The 27,341-nt window shown below is 48.7% G+C and overlaps 1 protein-coding gene across 3 annotated transcripts in view; it reads left to right on the forward strand.

Annotated features, from left to right (window-relative positions):
* Nucleotides 1-27,341, forward strand: part of zmynd10 (zinc finger, MYND-type containing 10) — a 113,021-nt gene that overhangs the window by 69,975 nt on the left and 15,705 nt on the right. For 2 of the 3 annotated variants that reach the window (XM_072472151.1, XM_072472153.1), the window contains 2 exons: nt 17,501-17,626; nt 21,395-21,516. In XM_072472151.1, the coding sequence (XP_072328252.1) occupies nt 17,501-17,626; nt 21,395-21,516 (248 nt within the window). The remainder of the gene's footprint in view (nt 1-17,500; nt 17,627-21,394; nt 21,517-27,341) is intronic. The other variant, XM_072472152.1, reaches the window with a different exon arrangement.

The following is a 27,341-nucleotide window of genomic DNA, read 5'->3' on the forward strand; positions in this document are numbered from 1 at the left end:
AAGGTACACCACGAGTCCGGTGGTGGCAGCGACGCTGAAGATCTGGGGGCAGTGGAGGCGACACGGGCGAGGTGGGGGCTTCAGTTTTGTCCCCGATTCGGGAGAACCATCAGTTCGTCCCAGGAAGGATGGATGGGGGGTTTCGGAACTGGCATCTGGCAGGGATTAGAAGAATGGGGGACCTGTTCATCGATGGGACGTTTGCGAGCATAGGGGCGTTGGAGAAGTTTGGGCTACCCCCGGGAAACGCTTTCAGGTACATGCAAGTGAGGGCGTTTGTGAGGCGGCAGGTGGGGGAATTCCCGCTGCTTCCGGCACGTGGGATTCAGGACAGGGTGATTCGGGTGTATGGGTTGGAGAAGGCAAGATTTCGGCTATTTATCAGGAGCTGCAGGAAGAGGAGGAGGCCTCGGTGGAGGAGTTAAAGGGCAAGTGGGAGGAGGAGCTTATGGAGGAGATAGATGAGGGTCTGTGGGCTGATGCCCTAAGTAGGGTTAATTCTTCCTCCTCTTGTGCCAGGCTCAGCCTAATACAGTTCAAGGTTACTCACAGAGCGCATATGACAGGGGCGAGGTTGAGTAGGTTCTTTGGAGTGGAGGACAGATGTGGGAGGTGCTCGGGGAACCCGGCAAATCACGTCCATATGTTCTGGTCGTGCCCGGCATTGGATGGGCTTTGGAGGGGTTTTGCGAGGACTATGTCCAAGGTGGTGAATGCCCGGGTCAAGCCGAGCTGGGGATTGGCACTATTTGGGGTATCGGACGAGCCGGGAGTGCAGTAGGCGAAAGAGGCCGGTATTCTGGCCTTTGCGTCCCTGGTAGCCCGGCAGAGGATTTTGCTACTATGGAAGGATGCGAAGTCCCCTAGTGTGGAAGCTTGGGTCAATGACATGGCAGGGTTCATCAAGCTGGAGAGGATAAAGTTTGCCTTGCGAGGGTCTGTGCAGGGGTTCCTCAGGCGGTGGCAACCGTTCCTAGACTATCTCGTGGAGCGTTAGGAGGAGGTCAGCAGCAGCAGCAGCCCAGGGGTGGGGGGGGCAGGGGGGGTTTATCTTGGGGGGGGGGGGGCGTGGTTTGTTGAAAATTTGTTGAAAAACTTGAATAAATATATATATTTTTAAAAAGAACCCAAACTGAGCATCCGTGAGCAGGTTATTGCTGAGTAAGTGCTGATTAATAGCACTGTTGATGACTCCTTCCATCACTTTGCTGATGATGGAGAGTAGACTGATAAGGCAGTAATTGGCTGGGTTATATTTGTCCTGTTTCTTGTGTACAGGACACAATTTTCCACATTGCCGGTGTTGAAATCTACCGTGCGGTTGAAGTGTAGTCTTGTATACACTTTAACTCAGTGGAAATTTAAGCTACACGTCTCGGGTGCGAAATTAAATCTTTTATTGTGTCCATTGATTATAATTGAGAGTTTGAAATCTTCTTGTGGTTACAAATCAAATATTCTCAGTAAAGCCCCTGCCAGCAGAAGACTTTAAGAGGTATAATTAACTTAGTGGCTTACAAACAAATTGAATTTTCAAAATACAGAAATGGTTTCTTGCTCAAAGCAAACAGCATGTGCGGACTTAAGAGTTAGAATAGAAATATAAAAATACGAAATAAGGATAGCGAGTAGTTAGATAAATGATATAGAGTGATCCCGGAATGAAAATGGCTATCTTTAAGGAAAATGTTATCAGTCTGACTCCAGCATTTCCTACCCTTGTAATGTGCTGATTGGCTTGGACGAGTCTCAAATGCATTTGATTGGATGGTTAGTTGTCAACCATCAATGTGCAACATAGATGTGAATATGTTGCATCTTTGGGTGTTTGCTGTGTGTTGGAATGTGACTAACACTTTTTATCAGATCTGGTTTCTGCTGACTGCTATACTATTTACATTCTGAACAATGGTAGATTCATGTTAACTTATGGTGCACATTTTGACCTTCATTGAATTGTTTCATTGCTTCTAGTTAGACTGCAGATGTTTCAAATCCATGCTTTTATTATTGCAAGCTATACACTTTTGTAATCTGAGGTTGTGTTTGCAGTCTTATGATGGAATTCATTTTTTTAAATGAATTTTGACATGGGCTTTAGTATTTACATCAAAATGGCTAAATCAATAATCCTTTTACCTATCAGAAATACCTGGTTTCCTTCAGCTGGGTAGAAACCAGTGTTGTAATTGTACTTGGCTAGGGGTGTGGCAAGTTCTGGAGCCCAAATCCTCAGTTGTATTGCCGGAATATTGTCTGGGCCCATAGCCGTTACAGAATCCATTGTCTTCAGCCATTTCTAGATATCACGTGAAATGAATCCTATCGGTCGAAGACTGGCATCGGTGATGCTGGGGATCTCTGGAGGAGACTGAGATGGATCATCCTGTCGGCACTTGAAAAATGAAAATGAAAATCACTTATTGTCACAAGTAGGCTTCAAATGAAGTTACTGTGAAAAGCCCCTAATCGCCACATTCCGGCGCCTGTTCGGGGAGGCTGGTACGGGAATTGAACCGTGCTGCTGGCCTGCCTTGGTCTGCTTTCAAAGCCAGCAATCTTCTGGCTGAAGATGGTTGATAAAGCTTCAGCCTTGTCTTTTGCACAGATGTACAGAGCTCCGCCATCATTGAGGATGGGGATATTTGTGGAGCCTCCTCCTCCAGAGCTGTTTAATTGTCCACCACCATTCAGGGCTGGATGTGGCAGGACTGCAGACCTTAGATCTGATGCGTTTGTTGTGGAATCACTTAGCTCTGTCTATAACTTGCTGCTTATGCTGTTTAGCACACAAGTAGTTCTGTGTTGTAGCTTCACTGGAATGACACCGCATTTTTAGGTATGCCGAGTGTTGCTCCTGGCATGCTTCATTGAACCAGATTGATCTCCTGGCTTGATGGTAATGGTAGAGTGGGGGATATGCCGGGTCATAAGGTTGCAGATCGTGGTTGAGTACAATTCTGCTGCTGCTGATGGCTCATGGATGCCCAGTCTTGAGTTGCTAGATCTGTTCAAAGTTATCCCATTTAGCACAGTGGTAGTGCCACACAATGCGATGGAGGGTATCCTCGATGTGAAGACAGGACTTTGTCTCCATAAGGACTGTGCGGTGGTCACTTCTACCAATACTGTCATGGACAGATCCATCTGCAGCAGGCACGTTGAGGATGAGGTCAAGTATGTTTTCCCTCTTGTTGGTTCCCTCACCACCTGCTGCAGTCCCAGTCCATCAGCTATGTTCTTTAGGATCCGGCCAGCTCAGTCTACCGAGTCTCTCTTGGTGATGGACATTGCAGTCCCCCACCCAGAGCATATTCTGTGCACTTGCCACCCTCAGTACTTCCTCCAAGTGGTGTTCAATATGAAGGAGTACTGATTCATCAGTTGATGGTGGGCAGTACATGATAATCAATAGGAGGTTTCCTTGCCCATGTTTAACCTGAAGACATGAGACTTCATGGGGTCCAGAAATGGTTGAGGGCTCCCAGGACAATTCTCTCCCGACTGTATACCACTGCCGCCACCTCTGCTGGATCTGTCTTGCTGGTGAGTCAAGACATATGCAGGAAATGGTGTGGTATCTGGTTCATTTTCTGTAAGGTATGATTCTGTGAGTACGATTATGTCAGGCTGTTGCTTGACTAGTCTGCGACACAGTTCTCCCAACTTTGACACAAGCCCCCAAAAGACTTTGGAGGGTTGACAGGGCTGTGTTTGCAATTGTTGTTTCCAGTGTCTAGGTCAATGCCAGGTGATCCGCCCTGTTTCATTCCCTTTTCATGTTTTTGTAGTTGTTGAATACAACTGAGAGTCTTGCTGGACTATTTCAGAGGGCATTTAAGAGTCAGCCACATTGGTGTAGAGCTGGGGTCACATGTAGGCCAGACCAGGCAAGGGTGGCAGATTTCCTTCCCAAAGGGCATTAGTGAAGAGATGATTTTTTACGACAATGTTCATCATTCGATTTTTTAAATTCCAGATATTTTTTATTGAGATTAACTTCCATCACCTGCCATGGTGAGATTCGAACCCTGGTCCCCATATCATTACCCTGCATCTGTGGATTACTAGTCCAACGATAATACCACTATGCCATCGCCTCCGGTGGAGGGATTTCATTTTGAATCAAAAAAGTCAAAACAATATATATATTTTTAAAATATTTTTATTCTCCTCCTTTTTCACATTTTCTTCAAAATTTACACCCATCAACAAACAATAAACGGTAACGAATACAATGTCAATCCCCTTATCAACAACAACAATCCCATCCTCCCACCACCTCCCAAACAACAGCCCACATGTCAACACAAACATCAAATAAAAAAGGAATCAGGAATCACCCGTAGTCACCATCAACATACACAGTCCCCACCCCCAACCGCACCCTCCCTAATGTTCAATGTCATCCAATTCTTGAAAGTGCATAATGAATAACGCCCATGAATTGTAGAACCCCTCCATCCTTCCCCTCAGTTCAAACTTCACTTTCTCAAGAGTTAAGAATTCCAGCAGGTCCCCCCGCCATGCCAGGGCACAGGGTGGAGTGGTTGACCTCCACCCCAACAGGATCCGCCTTCGGGTGATCAACGAGGAAAAGGCTACAACATCTATCCCCGCACCCACTTTCAACCCCGGCTGATCCAACACCCCAAATATGGCCTCCCGAGGGCCCGGGTCCAGTTTCACGTGCACCACTTTAGAAATTACTCGAAAAACCTCCTTCCAGCAATCCTCCAGCTTTGGACCCAAACCATATGAACGTGGTTTGCGGGACCCCCCTCCGCAACGTTCACACGCATCTTCAACCCCCTCAAAGAGCCAGCTCAGCCTCGCCCTTGTGAGGTGTGCTCTATATACCACCTTCAGCTGTATCAGCCCCAACCTCGCGGACGAGGTGAAGGCACTCATTCTCCGGAGCACCTCACACCAGGACCCCTCCTCCATATCCTCTCCCAACTCTTCCTCCCACTTTGCTTTGATCCCTTCCAGCGGTGTCTTCTCCTCTTCCAAAATATCCCCATAAACCGCCGAAACTATATCCTTCTCCAGTCCCCCTGTCGTCAGCACCTCCTCCAGCAATGTGGAGGCTGGCACCACGGGGAAGCTCTGTATCTCCTTCTTGGCAAAGTCTCGAACCTGCAAGTATCTAAACATTTACCCCTGCTCCAACCCATACTTCGTCCCCAGCTCCTTAAATCCTGCAAACTGACCCCCTAGAAACAAATCTTTGAGTGCCCTAACTCTCTTCTCCTCCCATCTCTGAAAATTTCCATCCCATTTCCCTGGCTCAAACCTGTGATTTCCCCGAATCGGCAATTCCCTTGACCCTGCCCCCAATCTAAAGTGCTGGCGAAACTGCCTCCAAATTCTCAACGATGCTATTACTACCAGGCTCCCTGAGTATTTCCCCGGGGCCATCGGGAGCAGCATTGTTGCTAGCGCTTTCAATCCCGACCCCCTACACAAACTCTCCTCCATTCTGACCCACTGGAAATCCACTTCTCTGACGCAGCTCCGCATCTTCTCCACGTTCGCCACCCAGTAATAATACATCAGGTTCGGAAGTCCCAACCCCCCTGACTGCCTTCCCCTCAGTAGCTGCACCTTTCGAGCTCTAGCCGCCTTCCCTCCCCATATGAATGAGGGAATCATTCCTTCAATCTCTCTAAAAAAAAAAGCCTTTGGCAGAAAGATCGGCAGGCATTGGAATATAAACAGAAACCGTGGCAACGTGCTCACTCATTTTAATCGCCTGTACCCGACCCACAAGCAAGAGACGGAGATCATCCCACCTTGTCAGATCAGCTTTCACCCTCCCTACCAAACTAGAAATGTTGTACCTACGGAGCCCCTCCCCAATCCCGAGCAACCTGCACCTCCAGATATCTAAAGTGAGTCCCTGCCCTATGGAATGACAGACCCCCCACCCCTGCCCTCACTGGTACTCTCTGGTTCTTAGTTTTAACCATTAAAAATATTCTGGTTCGCATGCAGAGAAGGGGCTTAATGTGCTAATTGGCAAGAGCAATTTGCATCAATTTGACTGGATTCCCGGGCACGTGAAGTTGGCAAGATCATGTTGTCAACATGATTTCAGGTTGGCTGGTTAATTAGGGCCCAGTGTATAACATGTCCTTGGGTAGGCCAGAAGAAAGAGGGTGCATACGAGTTGGGCGCTGGGTCCAATGGGAACCCGGCGGGAGCTTTAAAAATTCTGCAAGAAGCAGCTGAAGGCTGCCAGAGGTTGTGGGGAAGGCTCCAGGAGCGTTCTACACAGGATCAAAGAAGAAATATCTGCAGTGCTAGTAGCCTCAGCATCCAGCGGGCACGGAAGGCAGGAGGGCAAGTCTGATGGTCTACCTCCGCCCGTTTCACAGACAGTATCTGGGCATCTTCATAAAGTAGGTCAGTGCCAGTTGTGACGTCCTCATGCCCAGGATCACAGGGGTGAGGTAGTGGCATTGTGGTATTGTCGCTGGACTAGGAATCCAGAGACCCAGGGTAATGCTCTGGGGACCCGGGTTCAAATCCCACCATGGCAGATGGCGAAATTTGAATTCAATAAAAATCCGGAACTAAAAGCCTAAAGATGGCCATGAAACCATTATCGATTGTCATGAAAATCCATCTGGTTGACTAATGCCTTTTAGGGAAGGAAACTGCCGTCCTAGTATGGTCTCTGTGACTCCAGCTCCACACCAATGTGGTTGACTCTTAAATGCCCTCGGGGATGAGCAATAAATACTGGCCTAGCCAGCGATGCCCACACCCATGAACATTTTTTTTTTAGACAAGAGGAGGCTGCTGCATGCCACAAAGAAGGCATGGGCAGAGGCGGCCACCCAGGCCAGTAGGCACAACGTGGTGTGCCGAACGTGGATACAGTTTTGTAAAAGGTTCAATGATCTTCTGCATTTGGCAAGGGTGAGTATGGAGATGGCGTGGGACTTTGTGAAAATAAGTATTTGGATGACTGTTCCTCATCATCCTCAAGGGTGTAAGAGTTTGTTTGCCAACTTGCACTGAAGCCTTCGCTTGATTTTGTTGTAAAGGCCTGAATATGTGTGTTGGTTTGCAGGAGGCAGCAGGGCCTTTGAATTTCAGTGCATAGGCTGTGGTTGCAATTTGGGATCTTGGGTTTGTGCATCACAAATGTCTTGTACAGAGGCAACGAGTTTGGCAAGAGTTGGAATCAATGCCTAGCATTCTAGCTGAAGGTACACATTATCAACCTTCCAGATGTCCCTACCTCCTTGAAGGTTTGTGACCTCTGCCTTCACATCCTCACAATGTGCCTCCCTGGGCTCCTCGTCAAATCTATAAGCAGATTCTTCCTCTGCAGCATCTGGGACTGCCTTGTGATGCTCTGCCTCCAGTGAGTCCCCCTATGCCAGAGCCAGATGGCAAAGCACAGTAGGCAATCACTGTAAACAACATGTGTTCTGAAGGATATGCAGTGCTGCGCCTGATCAGTCCAGGCATCTGACCCGCACCTTCAACACCTCTCTACCACTGCCCTTGTGGATACATGACTCCTGTTAATCTTCCCCTCTGCCTCTGTTCTTCGGTGACGTAGTAGGGCCACAAACCACCTTTACAGGGGATAGCCCTTATCATCCAGGAGCTATCCATCTAAATGAGCCAGAGCAACAAACAGCCTTGGCACCTGTGAATGTTGCAGGAAATAAGCATCATGTGAGCTGCCAGGGTAATGGGAACATACTTGCAAGATCTATGGCTTGTGGTCTCAGATGATCTGAATGTTGAATGGAACCACTTCCAGTTCACAAAGGCTCCCGTTTCACCTGCAGGTGCCTTGATGACCACATGACTACAGTCGCTGGCACCGTGGATCAGGGGGAGCCTGCAATCGCCGCAAAGCCTCAGGCTCACTCAGGCTGGCTGACCTCGTCCATCCGGTAATAGATGGACACCATCACACATCAGTAACAAGCTTGAAGCAACTGTAAGCAGCAGATTGCGACACATTACACCATTCCCCCACTGCCACCTAGAAAGAACCAGTGGCGTTGAGGTTGAGGACCACTGTGAACTTCAGAACCAATGGCATAGGGTTGCTTCCCACACAGTTGGAAGTCATCTCCGGCCCAATTATCTGGGATATGGTGGTGACAGTGTCCCTAGAGATGTGTAGCCTCCTATAGCACTGGACCTCGGACATGTTGAGGTAGTTTGAGTGCTGCCTGTTCATCCTGGCTGCAAGGTATTGGTATCTCCTGCTGACCCTTCTGCCTTGCACTCCCTGCTAGCCCTGCACCCGCTGTGTCTGGCCTCTTCTCCCACAGGTCACCCCCTTGGACGCTGCCTGCGGAACCTGACCTCTTCCTTCTGACCCTCTTTACTCCTCAGATGAGGACCCACCAGCTAAGTATACAATCCTCATGATCAAAAATGCACAAGGCACTGTCTCATGCAGCTAAGGTGTTGAAATCGTCAGACCAAGATGGCAAGAAAAAGTGTTCCAAAAGAAAGCTATCCACAAATGGATTGCAGCAGAAATGACAGAGGAACCTCCCAAGTCACATAAATTTCACCGCAAAAAACTGCAGGTACCTTTTATCCTCCCAAGAGTGAGAACTTGAGGAAAACATGTGGACCGCCTGCCCGTGCTGTATATGATGACCGCAAAATCACCATAAAATTCCTTTCAATTGGTAAATTAATGGCCTTAATTGGCCCTTTTATGGTCGGCAGGTGCACTTCTGACTCCTGTACGCACCTGCCAACCACAATATCACTTGCCTGCGTGTTAATGGGATGCTCACCCGACGTCTCCTCCCGCGATTTCACACATTCGGGTCAGGCGCATGCTGGTTTTCTTCATGCAAAGTTCTGGTCCCTGTGTTTAGAAGGTTGAAAGATTATCTAACTGAAATGTGTTTAAACTGACAAAAGGATTCAACAGGGTAGATACATGAAAAACTATTTCCTCTGGTGGGGAAAAGAGGACAGTCTTAAAATTAGAGTTATAATAATATTAATAAAGACAATCTTTATTAGTGTCACAAGTAAGCTTACATTAACACTGCAATGAAGTTACTGTGTAAATTCCTTAGTCGCCACACTCAGGCTGCAAGGTATTGGTACACTGAGGGAGAATTCAGAATGTCCAATTCACCTAACAGGTGACCTTTGGGACTTGTGGGAGGAAACTGGAGCGCCCGGAGGAAACCCACGCAGACATGGGGAAAATGTGCAGACTCTGCACAGATAGTGACCCAAGCCAGGAATTGAACCCAGGTCACTGGGGAAGCTCGTTTTCACATAAAAGGTCATGAAAATCTGAAACACTCTTCCCCAAAAGATAATGGATTCTGAATCAATTCAAGTTTTTATAACAGAGGTTGATCGGTATTTGTTAGCTAAGAGCATTTAGGGATATGGGCCAGAATTCTCTGGCCGTTCGCTGGTGGCGGGATCCTCTGGTGCTGCTTGCAGCGCACCCCTGTCGATAGGTTTCCCGGCAGCATGGGGTGGCTTCAATGGGAATTTCCGTCCAGCCTCTTGCTGCCGAGAAACACGCGGTTGAGAGGCTGGAGAATCCTACCCATGGTTCTCCGTGGTATATGGACTGAGGTACAGACCATCCAGGATCAAACTGAATGATGGGTCACTATCTGTGCAGAGTCTGCACATTTTCCCCATGTCTGCGTGGGTTTCCTCCGGGCGCTCCAGTTTCCTCCCACAAGTCCCAAGCTTAAGGGGCAGAATAGGTGACTCCTGTTAAGTTTAAATTGCAGTTTTGGCAAACTTGGGAAGCTCAAATCAACTTTGCATTTAAACTGCACCCAAAAGTTAGAATACACTCGCCAAATCTTATAGTTACAGTGACCTCGAACTGACAGCAGATGGCAATATTGGCATGTATTGCCGGGTGTGTTCTTGTATCTTGATTGCATTGCCCATGAAGCAATCTTAAAAGATGGTGATTTGCTCCTGCTGCAGTGACTATGGCAGTTTATATATTTGCACCAAGAAAAAATATATCAATTGCATTTTGCTGCCATTGGATGCACATTCTTTTTAAAACATAAATGTAATTTTCATCATTTGTGACCATAAGAAATAACAGTAAGGACACAACAAACTCTCCTGTCCACTTGTAGAGAAAGCACTGATGATGACGGTGGAAATAGTTTCCACTTAACCCTCTGAATGAAGAAATCCTTCCTCATCTCCATCTTAAATGGGATTCCCCTTATTTTTTTACTGTGCCCTTGTTGGATTTGGATTGGATTTGTTTTATTGTCACATGTATCGAGGTACAATGAAAAGTATTGTTCCACGTACAGTCCAGACAGTTCCATACATGAAGAAAACATAGGACATACATAAATACACAATGTAAATACATAGGCACGGGTAAGCATACGGAGTGTAGTACTACTCAGTAGAGAAGATGTGTGAATCTGTTAGTGCGTGTTCTCAGACTTTTGCATCGATGGAAGAAGTTGGAAGAGAGAATAACCCGGGTGAGAGGGGTCTTTAATTATGCTGCCTGCTTTCCCAAGGCAGCGGGGAGTGTAGACAGAGTCAGTGGATGGGAGGCGGTTTTGCATAATATACTGGGCTGCGTTCACGACTCTCTGTAGTTTCTTACAGTCTTGGGCTGAGTAGTTGCCATACCAGGCTGTATGCAGCCAGATAGGATGCTTTCTATGGTGCATCTGTAAAGATGGTACGTGTCAATGTGGAAGTATAAGCACTGCTGTGCTTTCCTGGTCGTAATGTCGACGTAGGTGGACCAGGACAGATTGTTGGTGATGGTTACACCTAGGAATTTGAAGCTATCAACCATCTCTACCTCGGCACCATTGATGCAGACAGGAGTGTGCATGATAATTTGCTTCCTGAAGTCAATGACCAGCTCTTTAATTTTGCTTACATTGAGGGAGAGATAGTTGTCATTGCACCATGCCACTAGGTTCTTTATCTCCCTCCTGTACTCTGACTCATCGTTGTTTGAGATCAGACCCACTACGGTTGTGTCATCAGCAAACTTGTAGATGGAGTTGGAGCCAAATTTTGCCACACAGTCGTGTGTGTTTATAGGGAGTATAGTAGGGGACTAAGTATGCAGCCTTGTGGGGTCCTGATATTGAGGACTATCATGGGGGAGATGTTGTTTATCCTTACTGATTGTGGTCTATGTGTCAGGAACTTGAGGATTCAGTTGCCTCGGGAGGAGCCAACGCCTAGGTTTTGGAGCTTTGATATAAGCTTGGCTGGGATTGTGATGTTGAAGGCGGACCTAGGAGTCCTTATTGTCGAAATGTTCCAGGGATGAGTGTAGGGCCAGGGAGATAGCGGCTGCTGTGGACCGGTTGTGGTGGTATGTGAATTGCAGTGGACCAAGGCATTCTGGGAGTATGGAGTTGATGTGTCTCATGACCAGCCTCTCGAAGCACGTCAAAATGATCAATGTTAAGGCCACCGGACGATAGTCATTGAGGCACGTTGCCTGGTTCTTCTTTGGCACCGGTATGATGGTGGTCTTCTTGAAGCAGGTGGGAACCTTGAAACGGAGTAGGGAGAGGTTGAAGATGTCGCGAACACACCCGCCAGTTGATCCGCGCAAGATCTGAGTGCACAATCAGGGGCCCCAGCAGGAACCGTGGCTTTCCGAGTGTTCTCTTTCAAGAAGGCCGATCTGACTTCCGAAGCTGTGACGGTGGGTATGGGTGTGTTCGGGGCTGCTGGGGCAGTTGACAATGGTTTGATGGTTTCATTCTCGAACCAAACATAGAATGCATTGAATTGATCAGGGAGGGGTGCGCTGCTACTGCAGATTCTATTCGGCTTTGCTTTATAGTTCAAGATTCCCTCATAGCAATAGTCCGCTGAGCCCCTCGAGCCTGCTCCACCATTCATTAAGATCACAGCTGATCTGATTGTAGCTTCACCCCCGCATTCCTGTCCACTTCCAATAATCAAGAACCTTGGCTGGTATTCTCTTGATCCCCCAGGTGCATGTTTCACGGCAGGATTCTGTCTTCCCGCCACTTCGCAATTGGATTTCCCATTGAAACTACCCCACACTGACGGGAAAACTGTGGGCAGGATGCACGACGGCAGGAAATGTGAATCGCAACGGGTGGAGAATTCCGGCCCTTATCTAGCTCAGCCTTAAAAATATTCAAAGACTCTGCCTCCATTGCCTTTTGAGGAAGAGAGTTCCAGAGACTTGCAACTCTCTGAGAGCCGAAATGTTCTCCTCATCTCCGTCTTAAATAAGTGACCCCTAGTTATAGATTGTCCATCAAGAGGACGCATCCTCTCCACATCCACCCTGTCAATACCCTCACAAGATTTTAAAGGTTTTGTCCAAGTTTCCTCTTACACTTCAAAACTCTAGTGGATACAAACCTGACCTCTTCAACCTTTCCTCAAAGGACAACCTGCCCATTCCTGGTATTAATCTAGTAATCCTTCCCTGAAATGCTTTTACATCTTTCCTTAAATAAGGAGGCCAATACTGTACACAATATTCCAGATGTGGTCTCATCAGTGCTCTGTACAACTGAAGCATAACCTCCCTATTTGAGTAATCAATTCCCCTCACAATAAATAATAGCATTCTATTAATTTTCCTAATTACTTGCCGTATCAGTATATTGGCCTTTTGTGATTTGTGCACTCTGACACCCACCTCCCTCTGCACCTCAGAGCTTTGCAATCTCTCATAATTTAGACAAAAAGCTTGTTTTTTATTCTTCCTGCCAAAATGGACAATTTCACATTTACCCGCATTATACTCCATTTGCCAGATTTTTGCCCACTCATTTAACCAATCTATGTCCCTTTGTAACCTCCTTACACCCTTTTCACAATTTGCTTTCCTACCTATCTTGGTGCCGTCAGCAAATTTAACAATGATACTTTCAGTCCATTCATCCAAGTAATTTATGTAAATTATAAAAAGATTAGACCCTGGCACTGATTCCTGTGGCACACCACTCATCACATCCTGCCAACCAGAAAAAGACCCATTTATGCCAACTCTGTTTCCTGTTAGCTAGCCAATCTTCTGTCCATGCCAGTATGTTATCCCTTAACCACAAGCTTTTATTCACATGAGGGGAAACAATCTTTCAGCATCTACCCTGTCAACTCCTCATAGAATCTTATATGTTTCAATTAGATCACCTCTCATTCTTCTAATGAATGACTCGGCCGGGGTACAGGATCGCAGCCTCTCCTCCATGGCATCTAGCAGGGTCTCAAGCTCGGCATCCATAAAACAGGGTGCCGCTCTCCTTGCTGCCATCTTGTTGGCTGGGATAGTGTGTGTGGGGATTGAAGTGTGTGTATGCGGCTGCAGCTTGTCAGTGAAACCCGCACTGTTTCCCATTGGAATCGATTGTATTCCACATGGCACCGGTGCTAGCCCCTTAACAGTCATTAAATCGATGCAGGTGAGGCGCCAGTTTTGCTGTCGTAGAAGTCCACGAATCCTGCCCCCGGCGTCAACACTTAGTCTCAGGAACGGAGAATTCCGTCGAGTGCCCCTGACCGTGCAGTATTCCTTCAGTACTGCTCTGACATGTCGGCCTAGACTTTATACTCGAGTCTCTGAAGTAGGGTTTGAATCCACAATCTTCTAGCTAAGGTGTGAGAGTGCTGCCCACTGAGCCAGTGCTAACCTGACAACGTTGCTGAGCTGTGTTTCCACATTCACCTCCTTCAGCCACAATGTCAGTAAACTTGAGTGGAAACCATTTCCATGGTGGTCATCAGAGCTTCTCTCTACAGACAGACAGATTTTTTTTTCTCGTTATTACTCACCTGCAAGCCAGTCTCCCAGAGTTGGAGAACTCTGCTGCCTCAACTAATACATTCTAGCAACCTGCTTATGAGGAAATACAGCTGTTAGCTGGAATATTTAAAACCAGAATCAAAACCTAGGTTCTGGCAGAGTCTTCCAGACACGAAACGTTAGCTCTGTTCCCTCGCCACAGATGCTGTCAGACCTGCTGAGATTTTACAGCATTTTCTGTTTTTGTTTCAGATTCCAGCATCCACCGTAATTTGCTTTCATCAAAACCTATGTCTCCAGTACTTGTTAAATTATGTGCTTTTGGAGCTACTGTGCTTTGCTCTTGTCATCCAGAACTGGCTACGAGCTTGTGGGTAGTTCTGTTCAGTCTGTATAGGGGGAGTGGTGACATGGTGGTAATGTCAATGGACTAGTAACCAGAGGCCCAGGTTAATACTCTGGAGACATGGCTTCTGGTAGAAATTAAATCCATTCAATAAATGTGGAATTGAAAGCTGGTCTCAGCAGGGTGACCATGACAACTATCACTGATTGTTGCAAAAACCCATCTGGTTCACTAATGTCCTTGAGGGCAGGAAATCTGCCATTATTTACGCAGCCTGGCCTACATGTGGCTGCAGACCCACAGCTATGTGATTGACTCTTAACTGCCCTCAGAAATGGTTGAGCAAGCCCCTCCTTAGGGATGGCCAATAAATGCTGGCTTTGCCAGTGACACCCACATCCCATGAAAGAATATAGATTTAAATACGTCCTTGAGGTACTGCAAAATGTTTTCCCATAGAGCTTTCCACACACCATGGGCGGGATTCTCCGACCCCCCGCCGGGCTGGAGAATCGCCGGGGGGGGGGGGGGCGTGAATCCCGTCCTGACACCGGCTGCAGGATTCTCCAGCACCAGTTTTTCGGCAGGGGCAGGAATCGCGCGGCACCGTTCGGGGCAGTTGGCAGCGCCCCCCCCCCCCCCCCCCCGGCGATTCTCCGGCCCGCGATGGGCCGAGTGTCCGCCCATTTTTTGGCGGGTCCCGCCGGCGTATATTACACTAGGTCCATACCGGCGGGACCTGGCTCTGCGGGTGGCCTGCGGAGTCTTGGGGGGGGGGCCCCACGGTGGCCTGACCCGCGATCTGGGCCCACCGATCCGCGGGTGTTCGTGTGCCGTGGGGGCACTCTTTCCCTCCGCGCCGGCCGGTGTAACGGTCCGCCATGGCCGGCGCGGAAAAGAACCCCCCTGCGCATGCGCTGGGATGACGCCAGCACACGCCGGCGTTCCTGCGCATGCGCCAACTCGCGCCAGCCGGAGGAGGCCCTTCGGCGGCGATTGGCGCTGCACCAAGCCCTTCGTCGCCTGCTGGGGCGGCGCCAACTCCGCCGACGCTGGCCTAGCCCCTGAAGGTGAGGAGGATTCCGCACCTTCTGGGCGGCCTGACGCCGGAGTGGTTCACGCCGCTCCTCAGCGCCGGTACGGCCCGCCCCGCCGGTTAGGGGAGAATCCCGCCCCATTTCTCTGAATATGGAAGCCTGTTTTCAATCATTTTGCAATGGGAAAGCTCCAATTAGAGATCACAGTCAATAGTGAACATCTAACATGGAGGCCTGTACCTTTTATCCTTACACATGGTGAGGTTATAGTTAAGGCCACCATTGTAAGGGCCTTTCTTGTTGATTTCCTTAGTTTCTCTTTCTTTTATATTGTCTTTATTGTTTTTGGCCCATAGATCATTAATGGAGGTATACCTTTAAGTCGAGCAGAGGAAGTAAGGAATTCAAAGTGTCAAAATAGTACACTGAGTTATAAAGTTTTGTATTTTGGAGAGGAGAATCCAGACCAGACTTTATGGCACCCAAGGGATTGGAGGGGTTTGTTTCAATTGGTTGGCTGGTGGCCAATGGATTGGCCAGGGACAGTATTCTGACAACCGACAGCGATTGGTACCTGTCAGGTGGGGGTTTTCGGAGGGAACCCAGGAGAAGCCACTGAACCTTCGATGTGGAAGCAACTCTCTCTGCTGCCTATCTGAAGGCAGAAGCTTCTAGACTCTGAAAGAACAGCTGTCTCTCTCCCTCTCCAAATGTTGGCTATTTGCTACTTCTGTGAGTCTACAGTGAAAAGCATTACAAGCTGAAAGAAAAGATAGCATCCATTTGAAAGCATAGACTGAAGAAGAAACTAGTTGGAAGACGTTCATCTGAAACAAAGGGCGCAATTCAATTAATTGGAAACATGTCCCACAGCAAGCGCATTTAGCCACGTATTCCCCGACGCTCGCAGCACCGAGAAACACACAGCTATACAATGTGAATTGCGTTGTATAGGGACCTCAGCGGGGAATGCGCGGCCGAGGCCACACATAGCCCCATTTGGTACACTGGGGAGCCCCACTCACCGGAACTCCCCGGTGCAGCGAGAGATCGGATGCCATTTTTAAATGGCATGCCAATCTCCGAGGACCTCAAAGCAATCCCCCACACCTTGGCGGTGCCAATCTGGCACCCTGGCAATGCCCATGCCAGCTGGCAGTGTCACCTGGGTACCTTGGCAGTATCAGGAGGCACACAGGTGGCACTGCCGTGGTGCCCAGGTGGGCATGCAGCTGAGAGCCTCCGGTCCTCTGGGAGACTTCCACCAGTGCCCTTCCATCTGGTCATCATTTGTAGAGTACCACACGGCGCTCAACTTCGATCTCCAAGGCGAAGGTGATAAATCTCAGAGCCTCAGGCACCTCGGAAATCTGGACATTAGAGTGAGACTAGCTCAATGAGCGGGATTTACATCGCAACATCTCGTAAGATCGCGTTATATCTCACGAGGTGTTGCGAGCCGGGTAGATCTTGGGAGCGACATCTCCCGTTTTTTATCAGCCACGCTGCGCTGCAGTGAGCTACTTTTTGGGCACAGCGTGGGCATTGGATTGCGCCCAAAGAGTCTTAACCTTTTACTTTCATTATTGTTTTACACCCCTCTTTCCCCTCTGTGTTTGTCTCAATGTGTGTCCAGAGGGCGGGGTGAGTTAAAAGTGGGGGTTAGAAATTAGATCATAATTAACCAGTTGTATTTGTTGCCATTGACAGATTCATCCAGACTCAAGACGTTAGCTCCCTTCTCTCTCCACAGATGCTGTCAGACCTGCTGAGATTGTCCAGTATTTTTTGTTTTTGTATTTGTTGCTTATTTAATTATAGTTACTGTTAATAATAAAAAATTAATTGTGTTTACATTTACAAACCTGGTGACTGTAGTTACAGGGCTGTTGAAAACCACGGGTATTTTAAAATAAAAGTTCACTTCAACAGTGTTACGACTCCGGGTCAAGTGAGGCTGGAATTCACCACGCACTGGCCCAGGGCGTCATAGCACCAGTACATGTTAAAGGTACATGTCATTTGTCTCCATTGGCATGCATGCAATATCACAACAGAACAACACTAAAAGCAATCCCATCCAGACCCACACAATTCAAACAGGACAAAGCAGCAAGTAAGAACATATGCTACTAGCACTGAGTTTTTTAGTCTCCTAAGACCAAATTCCATGCAGCCCGGGATACTCCTAGAGGACTGGTATCAAAACGCTATACAGGCCTACTGACAGCAGAACTATGGATTTTATAAGGAGTGCAATTTCAATAAATTGTGATGCTCTGATAACATATTCCAACACATATATTAAGTAACCCTGTAATTATTTCTGCTCACTAGCTGCGAAGCTTCCTGACTGAAGTTGTCATTGACCAACTTCCCAACTTGGTGGAATTACAACGTTTTCTGGGCCACCTTGCCATGACAGACCCACCTCCACCAAAGAAGGATCTCATCTTGGAACAGGTTTGAGGCAAACGCTGCAATAAATCTAAATTCTCCACCAATATAAGCATTAAACTTAGTCAGTCTTTGCAGTCAAGCAATCTCCCTAAGACAGGTTCATGTCCAGAGGATTCATTGTGTAAAAGTAAAATCAATAATGTCTGCGAATCAGTTTAATTTGCAGATGGCAGGATGGTAACACAGTTGCTTCACAGTTTCAGGGTCCCAGGTTCGATTTCCGGCTTGGGTCACTGTGTCTGCAGAGTCTGCACGTTCTCCCCGTGCCTGCGTGAGTTTCCTCCAGGTGCTCCGGTTTCCTCCCACAGTCCAAAGATGTGCAGGTTAGGTGGATTGGCTATGCTAAATTGCCCTTTGTGTCCAAAAAAGGTAAGGTGGGATTACTGGGTTATGGGGATAGGGTGGAGGTGTGGGCTTAGATAGGGTGCTCTTTCCAAGAGCCGGTGCAGACCCAATGAGCCGAATGGCCTTCTTCTGCACTGTAAATTCTATGATAATCACTGATAACTCCCTTTTTTACCAAATCTTTGTCACCAAGTTCATAGATTCTTTTTCTGTGATGGATCGGTTAAAACTGATTTACTCCTGGATTTTGGACATAATCCACAATATTTTGTTTAATAAGGACACAGTGAGTCCACAGTCGCAATGTCGACAGCAATTACGTTTACGTCTCATCACCAGTTTAATTAAGGACACGGGGTGTCCACACCAAGTAAAATAAATAAACATAGTTTTATTTACTACACGATATGTACACTGCCCATTAGATCCCTACCGGGTTCCTGTTCTGGTGCCTTACTGACTGACTTTTTATTACAAAGATCAATAGAGAACCCCCACCCCTAGCAGGGGAGCTCGTACTCCGCAATAACCACGGGGAAGATGATCATTCCCACACCGTTGGTCCCGCGCAGGCTATTGCACTTTCCCTTGCCTTCTTATCAAGAATAGAATCGCAGATGCACTCGCACCCCATATATTTTTATTAGCACATACCTTATGCTCTGTGGCATGCTGATATTCTATATGCAGTACACATCTCTACCGCATAATTTCTTGAGGAAAATAAATAGCAGATACAGAGATAAACGACTAAAGATTTGTTCATGGGATGTGGGCATCGCTGGCTGGGCCAACATTTATTGCTCAACCCTGAGGGCATTTAAGAATCAACCACATTGCTGTGGGTCTGGAGACACATGTAGGCCAGACCATGTAAGGGTGACAGATTGCCTTACCTAAAGGACATTAGTGAACTAGATGGGTTTTTACAGCAATTGACAATGGTTTCATGGTCATCATTAGACTTTTAATTCTAGATTTTTATTGAATTCAAATTTTGCAATCTGCCATGGTGGGATTCGAATCTGGGTCCCCAGAACATTACCCTGGGTATCTGGATTACTACTCCAGTGACAATACCACTAAGTCACTGCCTCCCCTCTCCCAGGATGGGTTGAAAATTCAAATATTCAAGATCACCAAAGCTGTAGAATTTTGTTTGCTCATATTATACATATTAATGTATACCATTATAGGAGATCTTGTGGTGCAGTAGGTGGCGTCCCTACCTCTGAACCAGAAGCTCCCAGTTTGAGTCCCTCTCCAGGACTTGATGACCAAGTTGTGTTCACAACGAGGTCAAACATGTTGAGCATCAACCTGCAAATCCTTCCAATACGCCAATGTCTGGCAATAAGAGCGGGAGAGACTCCTGGCCAGCCACGCTTGATGTGGAGTGGTGCCCCCAAACTATAAGTCCTCGGAACAGACTAGCGACCTGTTCTGGGAATTAGGTATAGTAAAGTCGCCATAGTCCCAGGTGACCATAGGCTGGTTTCCCCTTTGAGGGGCAGAGATGACTAGTGATGATTTAACCTGAGGATCACCACACCTCAGGCAAGGGGCAAAGTTCAGAAGGCAGGCCTTCATGAATAACCTCAGCAGTACGGGAATTGAACCCGGGCTACTGGCCTCGCTCTGCTGAAGAACCATCTGTCTAACTAAGCTAAACCGGCAATTACTAGTTATGGAAAGGAAAGGAAAGGAAAATCGCTTATTGTCACAAGTAGGCTTCAAATGAAATCACTGTGAAAAGCCCCTAGTTGCCACATTCCGGCGCCTGTTCGGGGAGACTGCTACGGGAATTGAACCGTGCTGCTGGCCTGCCTTGGTCTACTTTCAAAGCCAGCGATTTAGCCCTGTGCTAAACCAGCCCCAGAGGGTAAAGGTCTGCCTTAGTGCACCATTAGGTGTGGGAAGAGAATTGACATGTGCACCATTGGTTAAATATATAATTTGCTTCAACTCAAAATTGACTGTTTCCTAGATTATTGGGGTGGCAGTGGCATCAAGGTAATTTTACTGGATGAGGAATCCAAAGACCCTGGTTACTGTTCTGGGAACATGGGATCAAATCCCAGCATGGTAGCTGGTGAGCGTTCAATTCAATTTGTTAAACAAAATCAGGAATTCAAAGTTAGTCTCAGTAACGGTGACCATGAAACTACCATTGATTGTTGTTCAAAAAAAAACATTAGGCTCACTAATGTTCTTTAGCGAAGGAAATCTGCCATCCTTACCTGGTCTGGTCTACACGTGGTCCACAGCAATATGGTTGACTCTAAATTATCCTCTGAAATGGCCTGGCAAACCACTGAGTTCAATTGCAATTTGGGATGGGCAACAAATGCTGGCCTTGCCAGTGACACCCGTTTAAGAAATTTTTTAAGTGCTATTATAAGATCAGTGGTATGGCCAGCAATGGACATTCAGTTGTTGTGTTCTCCTGGAGGAAAATACTTCTGATTATGCTGCTCGAAGAAGACACACTTGAAGTTTTCTAAGTCATATTTTACATAAAGATATTAGCCATTTGTTTCTTGCCAAAAATTTGGGAGTTTTCCTGTCCAATTAGAATTATAAAACCCTTGGGCAGTCTTTCGAGAACATTTATTCTGAATTACACGTCCTTTTCACCAAAAATGTTGGATCAGGATCGTATCAAGTCTTGTAATTCCAATTACAGCCATACAATGGGATGTCATTGAGCTGAACTGTGCCCTTTCATCCCCTTGTCTGTTTTCTGGAGTTTTAGAAATGTTGCAGATGGAAATTGTTTACTTTACAACATTTCTTGGATTGTTTGGGACCCAATATTCTTCCTCCTGATTTTCTCTGTTTTCAGCATTGAAAATAGAATCACAATCCAACAAAACATAAGTTTTTAAATCGGCAATAGAAACTGATTTTAAACAATCAATTATTAACAGCATTGGGGACCATCTTGAGAGTTTCAAGACTCAAGAATTCAGGTTTGTGGGATATGGACCTCTCTGCGACTCTGGTCAAATTATTTTCACCCATCCCATCATTCCTGAGTAATGATAAGTGTGATCTTGCACACGATGGATCCATTTGATAATTCAAGCAACTTGCCCAATAAATAATTGTATTATATGCATTAGGGAAGTTCTAGGTTCAATTAAAGATGAATATGCTATTATATCAAATATGTATTATGTTAAAGAAGAAATAGTTCAGAAAAGTGGAAGCCTTTTTCCTAACTCAAGTATCTATGCTGTGGGAGCACAGGGTGGCCTGTCTCCATACTTATAACATTTGAATTAGTGAGTTTTAGATGCTGATTTAGTAAAAGGGTTGTGGGAGTGTATTATTCTATTGAATAATTGTCAGAGGGTGTATAGGTAAACCTTCCTGCTCTACTCAAAGTTTTATTTGTGTTTCTTTTTCCTTTCCATTGTTTAGGTCCCTGATATCCAGAATAGGATCATTCGAGAAAATTCCAACAAGTGGAAAGCCATTGCAAAACACCAAGTGAAAACGGCATTTAACCCTTCTGAGCAGGATTTACGTGAACAGGCCCACAGGTATGAGTGGCTGCTTGTTTTCTCACTCGTGAACTCAAAGACGCATTAAGTGGGCTGACTTGGTGGTACTTTTATATTGCGGACTTTGAGGCGAACCAAAGAAAAAATTATTTTTTTTATTCTCCTCATTTTCAATATTTTCATCAATAAACACCCAAAGAAAAAACAAACAAAAACAAATACAATAACAAGCCCCCACCTACAGACCGCACCCCGCTCAATATAGTGGCCAAAACATCCACCCATACATTCCAGGTAAAAAACACAAATTAACAATCAATCCGTAAACAGTGTAACCAAAGACAACAATACCGCTGACCTCCCCCACAATGTTCAATGGCAACCAATTCTCGGAAGTGCAGAATAAACTGCCCCCATTAATTGTGAAACCTTCAACCCCTTCGGCTGAGACTTCACCTTCCCGAGAGTCAAAGAAATTCAAGTAGGTCTCCCCCACCAAGCCAAGGCACAGCAGAGAAGCCAACCTCCAGCCCAATAGGACCCGCCTTCGGGCACTCAGCGAGGGTGCCCTGCACCCTCCTGCCGCCCGAGCTGGCCTGACACCCCGAAAAAGGCTTCTAGGGCCCTGGTTCCAAGTTCACGAGCACTACTCCCGAGATGACCCTGAAAAACCTCCCTCCAACAAACCCCTCACATTCCACGTAACTATCGGAATCAGAGGTGTGCTCCCCCCTCCCCCTCCTGTCCACCATCCTCATAACTCCAGGCCCTGCCCACTGCGCTTGTGGGCAGTGTCCCATTGTTACCATCAAGCCCCTCCCAGAATCCTCCCATCCACTTCCTCTCGAAAACACCTCAGCCAGTATCGGTCCCCTTGATGCACGATCAATGACCACTAAAGCGAGGTTGTAGTCCAACTGAAGGCTTTAATAAGCTAAATGTTCCCCCCAGCAACTCAGGTACAGAAAGAAGGCTGCTGGAGCGGCACGGGCTCTTATACCCCGCCTTGCAGGGCAGAGCTACCATACAGCTTGACCAATAGGAAACATACAATATCTACCAATGGTGTTCCAGCATTACCAGGTACCGTAATACCTCTACACAGCCTACCACATTCACCCCTTGTTAAAAAAGACTCCGGAGAGGGTGGTGGCTTGATATTACAACATGGTAACATGGTAGAAATTATAGTTATGGAGGTACCGTAATACCTCCGTACAGCATTTTGTAACTATTTACAGATTCACAATTAACTATATACACTTTAAAATGAAGCAATCAGTTGATCGGGGGCCCTGGTCGTCCTCTGTGATCGTCGAAGCTCTGGTGGTGACACTGTAGCACCATCGATCACACACGAGGCGAGACGTAAAGAACTTCAATCGAGGCTTTATTGAGCAGACTTGTTCCCCAGCAGCTCAGTCACAGAATGTAGCTGCGGGGAGTAAAACGGGTTCTTATACTCCGCCTAACTGGGTGGAGCCAATTGGGACCCAGCATCTGTCCTCCAATAGCTCCTCGGCATTCATGGTGTACCATATTACCCCTAATACATACCACCACATTCTCCCCTTGTTAAAAAAGAACCCGGCGGGGTGGTGGGTGGTATGGTGGTAGGGGTTTTACAGGGTCGGTGCCTTAACCATTGAACTATATACAATCATGCCGCTTTTACTGGGCCACTGAATTATTCACATTTTACCCGATTAGCAGCGTTAACTATTTACAACAATGCCGCTTTACTGGGCCACTGAATTATATACATCTTAAGTCGATTCGATGAGTCGAGATGGTGCTCTGGTCGCCCTTTCCGATTGTCTCAGCCCGGGTGGTGGTGGTGGTGCTGGCTCGGGTCCGGTCGACTCTGGGAGCATTGCGCTGTCCCCTTCTGTTTCCTTACTCCTGGACGGGCCTGGGAGGAGAACCGATCCCCCCGGGAAGGGGGTGGCTGTGGGGTGCACCGGCGGGAGTGAGGGGGAGGTGATTGGTGTTGGGGGGGTGTGAGAAGCTCCGGCGGGCGCCAGGTCCCGCAGAGAGACCGTGTCCTGTTGGCCGTCTGGGTACGCCACGTAGGCGTACTGCGGGTTTGCGTGGAGTAGATGTACCTTCTCCACCAGTGGGTCTGATTTGTGCGCCCGCACATGTTTCCGGAGCAGAATGGGTCCCGGAGCTGCCAGCCAGGTCGGAAGTGACGTTCCAGAAGGGGACCTCCTAGGGAAGACAAGGAGGCGCTCGTGCGGCGTTTGGTTTGTGGTGGTGCACAGCACGGACCGGATAGAATGAAGGGCATCCGGGAGTACTTCCTGCCAGCGGGAAGTTGGGAGACTCCTAGACCGTAGGGCCAGTAGGACGGTCTTCCAGACCGTTCCATTCTCCCTCTCTACCTGCTCGTTCCCCCGGGGGTTGTAGCTGGTCGTCCTGCTCGAGGCTATGCCCTTACTGAGCAGGAATTGACGCAGCTCGTCACTCATGAAGGAGCACCCCCTATCGCTATGGATGTAGGCGGGGAAACCGAACAGTGTAAAGATGGTGCATAGGGCTTTAATGACCGTGGCCGCGGTCATGTCGGGGCAGGGGATGGCGAAGGGGAAACGGGAGTATTCATCAACGACGTTAAGAAAGTACGTGTTGCGATCGGTGGAGGGGAGGGGGCCTTTGAAGTCCAAACTGAGGCGTTTAAAGGGATGGGAAGCCTTTATCAGGTGCGCTCTATCTGGCCTGAAAAAAATGCGGTTTGCATTCTGCGCAGATTTGGCAGTTCCTGGTGACTGTACGGAACTCCTCGTCGGAGTACGGGAGGTTGCGGGCCTTTATGAAGTGGTAGAAACGAGTGACCCCCGGGTGGCAGAGGTCCTCGTGGAGGGCTTGGAGACGGTCCACTTGTGCGTTGGCACAAGTGCCGCGAGATAGGGCATCGGACGGCTCGTTCAGCTTTCCGGGACGATACAAGATCTCATAATTGTAGGTGGAGAGTTCGATCCTCCACCGCAGGATCTTGTCATTTTTTATCTTGCCCCGCTGTGCATTATCGAACACGAAGGCTACCGACCGTTGGTCAGTGAGGAGAGTGAATCTCCTACCGGCCAGGTAATGCCTCCAATGTCACACAGCTTCCACTATGGCTTGGGCCTCCTTTTCTACCGAGGAGTGGCGAATTTCTGAAACGTGGAGGGTCCAGGAGAAAAAAGCCACGGGTCTGCCCGCTTGGTTGAGCGTGGCCGCCAGAGCTACATCGGACACGTCGCTCTCGACTTGGAAGGGGAGGGACTCGTCGATGGCGCGCATCATGGCCTTTGCGATATCCTCTTTGATGCGGCTGTAGGCCTGGCGGGCCTCTGTCGACAGGGGATAAGTAGTGGACTGGATTAGTGGGCGGGCCTTGTCTGCGTATTGAGGAACCACTGGGCGTAATAAGAAAAGAAGCCCAGGCAGCGTTTCAGGGCTTTGGCACAATGGGGGAGAGGGATCTCCATGAGGGGGCGCATGCGTTCGGGGTCGGGGCCTATCACTCCATTACGCACTACGTAGCCAAGGATGGCTAGACGGTCGGTGCTAAACACGCATTTTTCCTCGTTGTAGGTGAGGTTGAGGGCGTTAGCGGTCTGGAGGAATTTGCGGAGGTTGGCGTTGTGGTCCTGCTGGTCGTGGCCGCAGATGGTGACGTTGTCGAGGTACGGGAACGTGGCCCGTAAACCGTGCTGGTCGACCATTCGGTCCATCTCCCGTTGGAAGACCAAGACTCCGTTCGTGACGCCGAATGGAACCCTTAAGAAGTGGTATAGCCGCCCGTCTGCTTCGAAGGCAGTGTACTTGCGGTCACCAGGGCGAATGGGGAGCTGGTGGTAGGCGGACTTAAGGTCCACGGTGGAGAAGACCTTGTACTGTGCAATCCGATTGACCATGTCTGATATGCGGGGAAGATGGTACGCATCTAGCTGCGTGTACCTGTTGATGGTCTGACTGTAGTCTACGACCATCCTTTGCTTCTCCCCTGTCTTCACTACTACTACCTGGGCTCTCCAGGGACTATTGCTGGCCTGGATTATGCCTTCCTTCAGCAGCCGCTGGACTTCGGACCTGAAAAACGTCCGGTCCTGGGTGCTGTACCGTCTGCTCCTAGTGGCGACGGGTTTGCAATCCGGGGTGAGGTTCGCAAACAAGGACGGCGGTTCGACCTTGAGTGTCGCGAGGCCGCAGATAGTCAGTGGGGGTATAGGGCCGCCAAATTTGAATGTTATGCTCTGGAGGTTGCATTGGAAGTCCAACCCCAGGAGGGTGGGAGCGCAGAGGTGGGGAAGGACATACAGCCGGTAACTTTTGAACTCTCTCCCCTGCACCGTTAGGTTTGCGATGCAGAACCCTTTGATTGCAACGGAGTGGGACCCCGCCGCCAGTAAAACTTTTTGGGTGCTTGGTCGAATTACAAGGGAACAGCGTCTTACCATGTCCGGGTGAATAAAACTCTCCGTGCTCCCCGAGTCGATCAAACACGGCGTCTCGTGCCCGTTCACCAGCACCTTTGTCGTTGTCGTCTGGAGCGTCCGGGGCCGCGACTGGTCGAGGGTCACCGATGCCAAACGTGGTTGGTGCATCAGATCGTTGTCTTCAGGCAGTGTGGAGCCGTCCACGCTGGGGTCCTTGCCTGTCAGCCAAGATGGCGGCGTCCATGAATCGCACGCGGTCGGGGGTGGACAAAATGGCCGCTCCGATGGGTCGCACGTGGCCGGGGGTGGACAAAATGGCCGCTCCCATGGATCGCACGCGGCCCGTGGGTAGTAAGATGGCGGCACCCATCCCCCCCCTCGTGGTGTCCGGGGCCCAAAATGGCAGCGCCCTTGGCCGCCCGTGGGTCGCTGGGGGGGTTGAGTCCGTGGTCCTGTTTGTTCCCCGGAGATAGCGGCGACCCTACGGGACTGGCACACCGCTGCGTAGTGCCCCTTTTTACCGCAGCTTTTGCAGGTGGCCGAGCGGGCCGGGCAGCGCTGGCTGGAGTGTTTTGGCTGCCCGCAAAAATAGCAGCAGGGCCCCCCCCGGGTGGTCTGGGATTCTGGCTGCGCACACTTGCGGAGGGGTGGGGGGGTGCCGGGGGGTCGGTCGCGGTGGGGGTCCACGGAGACCAAGGGGCTGCAGCGCGGTCAGGGGCATAGGCGCGGGCATTTTGGGAGGCCATGTCGAGGGAGGCTGCAAGGGCCCGTACCTCTGTGAGTCCGAGAGAGTCTTTCTCTAAAAGTCTCTGGTGAATTTGCGACGATGCCAAACCTGCTACGTAAGCGTCTCTGATCAGGAGGTCCGTATTTTCATTCGCCGTAACCGCTGGGCAGTCGCAGTTTCGTCCCAGGATCGTTAGAGCATTGAAGAATTCGTCTAGCGATTCCCCGGGGATTTGTCGTCTCGTCGCGAGCTGGTAGCGTGCGTAGACCTGGTTGACGGGCCTATTGTAGATCTCCTTCAGCAAGTTGATCGCCGCTGGGAATTCTTCCGTGCCCTCGATGAGTGAGTAGATTTCGGGACTCACTCTGGAATGCAGGACCTGCATCTTCTGGTCTTCTGTTGGTCTGCCGGGGGCCGTTCGGAGGTATCCCTCAAAGCACGCCAGCCAGTGCTTAAAAGCCAATGTTGCGTTAGCTGCTTGGGGGCCGATTCGCAGGCACTCCGGGGCGATCCGGAGCTCCATATTCCTTTTTAAGTCTGCTCAATAAATTGTAGCACCATCGATCACATACGAGGCGAGACGTAAAGAACTTCAATCGAGGCTTTATTGAGCAGACTTGTTCAGACTTGTTCCCCAGCAGCTCAGTCACAGAATGCAGCTGCGGGGAGTAAAACGGGTTCTTATACCCCGCCTATCTGGGTGGAGCCCAGTA

This window comes from Scyliorhinus torazame, chromosome 13 (assembly GCF_047496885.1).
Source record: "Scyliorhinus torazame isolate Kashiwa2021f chromosome 13, sScyTor2.1, whole genome shotgun sequence".
In the NCBI taxonomy this organism is placed as follows: domain Eukaryota; kingdom Metazoa; phylum Chordata; class Chondrichthyes; order Carcharhiniformes; family Scyliorhinidae; genus Scyliorhinus; species Scyliorhinus torazame.